Source organism: Benincasa hispida, chromosome 12 (assembly GCF_009727055.1).
Source record: "Benincasa hispida cultivar B227 chromosome 12, ASM972705v1, whole genome shotgun sequence".
Taxonomy (NCBI): Eukaryota; Viridiplantae; Streptophyta; class Magnoliopsida; order Cucurbitales; family Cucurbitaceae; genus Benincasa; species Benincasa hispida.
The window spans coordinates 61,547,114-61,552,255 of record NC_052360.1 but is presented as its reverse complement, the minus strand read 5'-3'; the positions used below and the strand labels follow the sequence as shown (position 1 = coordinate 61,552,255).

Genomic DNA, 5,142 nt, shown 5'->3' with positions numbered 1-5,142 from the left:
TACCAAGGGGACCTTATGGACCTATGGATCGAAGCTCCAACGGTATGTGAATAGTTGAGTAAACTCTTTAGCCACGATATCCACCATCCATTAACTGCCAGACATTCCACTAAAGACCAACAGTTGAACTCTTCTTACCATAGATATATTTCTATGTCCATTTAATATAACAATCATTAGTACAATGACCCTTCAAAGATGCTCGTAAGTATACTTGACCAATTTATCGTTTTGCCCATGTAGTTACATCTTACTCCTTAAGTACCATTGATCCCTCTAATGAACAATACAATATAGTCCTACTATGTGTGAATACCTCTCGGCCATGAGAAGGTGTGTGGCGCCACATCGTTCAAGCCCCAGGATCAGCCCCTTAAGAGAGCAATCTATCTACTTACTTCTGCTTCGGGGAAGGAGTGAACTCCATCTTGTGAAGCTGAGTTCCTAGCTCCCAAATCAGACGAATTCCCAATGTGGTAGGTTTGAGTCGACGCTCTGGCCACTCGCACCCATGAAAATCAAAGGACCGCCCTCAATGGTAGGAGTTTCTAACTCACTCAGGATTGAGGTCATGTTATCTATGGTCATCCTAATGAAGTGAAGTCTCTGTCATGTACGGAGTTATATGACGAGACGTTAACACTTTGAGATCAGGTCTTATATAAACTCTTTGTATAGGACGCCCCCGCTCACATGTCCCCTACACAAATGATCAGGATCAGACCATCTGTGACAAGCTATAACACTTATAACTATTCCACAAAGCAGACCGCGTCCGTAGTGTTACCAGAATAAAGTTTCCCTCCTATATCCATATACTACAAACCATTTTGGTTGGATCCACTTGTATGTCACTACATACATGCTTAAATTACATAAAGACAACCAGGGTTATTAAGTTTATTGGTTTGTGGTAAAATAAAAGCATGTGCAAAGTCAAGAAGTGAAGTAAATATCATAAATATTATCTATCACAAACATTCGTACAAAATTGTTTACAAACTACAGGACACGAGACTTTATGACACAAACCCCAATAAGAATGATTGCCACTTTGTTCGTCATCATCTCCTGAGTAAAACTCTTCTTTTACGATCTATGTTCACTACTAAGCAACCAACTAATATTTTCACTAGGACTGTCATCTAGACGCTTCTATCAGTTGCTTAACAAACTCATGTTGGTTCCTACTTTGCTTCCTTGAGTTTGAGGGAGAGTGTGAATGTTTATGTTGTTAGAGGGAGATTTTAGGTCCTATTTTTGGTCTGTATTCTTTGTATTTCGATCCTTATATTCTTCTATATAATACATATTTCTGATTAATACATCACAACAAAGCGACTATCTTTACAAATATTTACAATTTTTTTTCCCTTTTTGAGTACAACAAATGTAAAAGTGTTTGAGGATTTCAACTTTTGATTTCAAGAGAAAGAGTATATATATGTCACTTACCATTGATTATGTTCATGTTCACGATATGTATTTTCCTTGTAATAGACATTTACTTATATAGTACAATATGAAATTGTATTTTAAAATAAAGTAAGAAGGTTAAAATATACCCCAATTAAAGACTAAAGAAGGCGCAATAGGTTAAAATACATTAAAATTATAAAATACAATCATTAAAACTCACAGAAAATAGTACTCTTTTAGTAACTAAGATTTGAGTTTAGTATATCTTTGATGCTTGTATTGTGTTCTTTCCAACGACTACCACAACTTCATTATTGAAAAAAAGTTGCATTATTTGAAAATGTTGGCATGCATACTTTGCTCTAGCTAGAGCTCGACGAGTTCGTTCAAGAAACTTATACTGGTGTGGTACCAAGTCAGATACATTTTGATGTTTAAGTTAGTACACAAAGTGTTTAATTAGTTTAGATAAATGCTAAAAATATTGTTTACCCTTGAAGGAATTGACTATTTATAGAGCCCATCATCTTCCGCTTGGGATAAGTGCAAGTGTCAGCTAGACCAACTCAAGATTTAAGATTTTGACTTTCTTTTTCGGGATAGGTGGACTTTGAATGATATTTTGAATATTGAGAATGATATTTTTTTCTAAACTTTTACTTTAGCTTTAAATATTTTCAATTTTAATCTTGAGCATGCATCTACCTCCAATTTTGGAGGAGTTTTAATTATCTTGTTTTAAGTTCAATTTGATTTTAATCTTGTTTTTTGTTTGGTTAGGTTAGTTTGTTATGGTTATTTTGATTTATTTGATTTATCTATTAATTCTAGGGTTGGATTTATTTGGTTTTGGTAGAAAGATATTTTATCCAACTTATTATTTAGATATACACTTAGTATTTAGAATGATTAGAGGAAAAAAAATATTTTTTAAAAAACTCATTTTTATTTAAACTCTTTTGATTAAAAAACTATTTAAAATAAATTTTGAAAGAGTTTTAAAAGTTATTTTGAATGATTGTTAAATATTTCAACTTTTTTTCCTTCAAAATAACTTATTTTCAAAATTAAACATTTGAAAAGATAAACCAAACATACCCCTAATTTTTTGTTTGACTGGTTATGCAATAAAATAGTTGTTTGATTTGGTATATATACCAAATCCAATCTTCAAGGACAAAAATGTATTTTGCTCATATTTTGATTTAGAAAAGCTTATCTATAACCGATGTGGAAAGAAATTGATTTTTGGTTTAAATAGAATTTGATCTTTGTACTTTTGATTTTAGTTCATTTTGGTTTCTGTATTTTCAATTTGGATTTATTTTGGTTCACGTATTTTGAAAATGTTTATTTAGGTCATTGTACTTTCAAACATGATCATTTTGGCTCTTTCATTTTCATTTCTACTTCATTTTTAAGGAATCAAAATTGTTATTTTTTTAAAGTTCAAGAACTAAAATGAATCATAGTTAAAAGTATAAGAACAAAAATGAATATTTTAAAAGTACAAAGGACCAAAATGAACCAAAATTAAAAGTATAGAGACCAAAATGAATATTTTAAAAGTATCGGGATCAAAATGAATATTTTAAAAGTATTGGGACCAAAATGAACCAAAGTAAAAAATGGACTAAAGGAATATTTAAACTTTGATTTTTTTAGATAAAATTACAGACTAATTTATTAACTTTTAAGTGTGTGTATAACGTTTAAGAATATCTAAAAAGTTTATAAACTTTCAATTTCGTGTGTGATTCATACTTAACTTTAAAAGTATTTAATAGTTCTCGAAATATTTCATTTTGTGTCTAATTAAACATTATTTTTTCGATTATTAGATGTGGTAGACACGAATTTGAAAGTTTATGCTCAGTCTGCTAGCCTCTACATTTTTTGTTTTTGAAAATTAAGGTTATAAACCACTACCTTTACCCTCCATATAGCTTTATTGTTCACTTTCTAGACATGTTTTAAAAAAATAAGGTTAAAATTTGTTATTTTAAGGAAAAGTGAAAACTATAGTAAGAAAATTGAAAGAATATGAAAACTATAGTAAGAAAATTGAAAGAATATAATCATAAATTTTAAAAATAAAAAACTAAGACTCAATTTGGTCCATTTAGCTTTTTGTTTTTTTTAATTAAATTAAGTCTATAAACATTACTTCTACCTTCAAATTTCTTTCTTAGTTATCTACTTTTTACCAAAAGTTTAAAAAACTAAACCAAAATTTCAAAACAAAAAAAAGTATCTAAAAACTTATTTTTACTTTTGAAATTTGATTAAGAATTCAACCATTGTACTCGATAAATATACCATGATTACTAAATAAGGATAAACAAAAGCTTAAAAACTCGCGTATTAAAAGATCTATTAGACGAACATCTAAAAGTCAGAGTTTTAGGTCAAACATTTCTTTTCCTGCAATACATTTCCTTGCTGGCTTGATAAAATAATTAACTGATATATATATATTTTTAACTGGTGTTCACTAATTTTGAAAAGAGAAAAAAACTATAAACATATATATCACAAAAAAGTAAAAAATTCAAATCCTATTTTCTTTTCATCTCTGTATATTCTCATCTTTATCTCTAAAAAAATCATACATTCCTAATTTTTGGTGAGCTACGCTTAATGGCCAAGAAATTTTACTGAAAAATTCTTGTAGTGAAATAAGAATTCATTAAAATTTAATTTTTATTTAGTAATCAAGTTAGAAAATATGGGCCATAAAATGGTTTGATTCTGCACCCACGCTTAAAAAAGTTAATAAATAATTTTAAAAATTAAACTTCATATCATTTCTTAATGAAAATTTCAAATTTCAAGCTCTATTACATATGCCCTAAAGAAGATTCGATATGACCAGGATAATGCTGCATATATCATTCAGAGTTCTTCCATTCTTCAAAAGCATTGACGTGTCTGTTGGTGGCTGTTTGAAGTTATCTTGACAATCGTCAATCTCTGTCATAGCACCAGAAGTTGCAATATTGACAGCGTTAAAGTCACCAGCAGCCAAGTCCTCTTGGGCAGTTTCAATGTCACCAACAGCTTCATCAAAGCTCTCAGAACAAGACGAGTATCGTTGCTTAAGTTGAGTATTGGTGGCTGTTGCCGCTAGTGACTTGGCTAGAGCCACACATTTGGCCGCATTTGTATGCGCAAGCTTGAGGGTATATACGGCTAATCTTTTCATATCGGTAGTGCCTGCAGATTTCAACACGCTTGCACAAAATGGTGGGTTCATGGTTTTCGGGCAAATGGTAGAAACGACGTCGTTGGATGCTGCATGTGAAACGACGGTGAACAAAGCTAAGAGGGAAGAGAGAATTAGATTAGAGTTGGCCATTTTTCTAATGAAATATAAAAATGTGATGATTTTTCTATCATATTGATGGATGATGAGTCGTTTAAATACAGATGAAATTTGGAAGAATAATTAATGTAATTAACGTAATTTTTCCGTTTAAAATTACATTTATTGGGAATTTGGAGTTGAATATTTTCTTTTCCTTTTCTTTTAATAGAATAATTAATGTAGTTAATGATTTTCCTTTCTTTGTTCTTTGAGTTCTTCAATTTTTGAATAAGTCTCGATTATTATATTAAAAAAAGTAATTTAGTTGATGAGTTTTGAAGAATACATTGATTTCCTTTGGAAAAACATTTGATTTTCAAATCAAATTTTTAATTTTCTTTTTAAAGTTCGAGATT

The 5,142-nt window shown here is 30.0% G+C and overlaps 1 protein-coding gene across 1 annotated transcript; it reads right to left on the bottom strand.

Moving 5' to 3' along the window:
- Positions 1-4,270: 4,270 nt before the first annotated feature.
- Positions 4,271-4,777, bottom strand: LOC120092981 (pectinesterase inhibitor-like). The gene has a single exon (XM_039051260.1). It carries the CDS (start codon positions 4,775-4,777, stop codon positions 4,271-4,273), a length of 507 nt encoding a protein of 168 aa, XP_038907188.1.
- Positions 4,778-5,142: the final 365 nt, after the last annotated feature.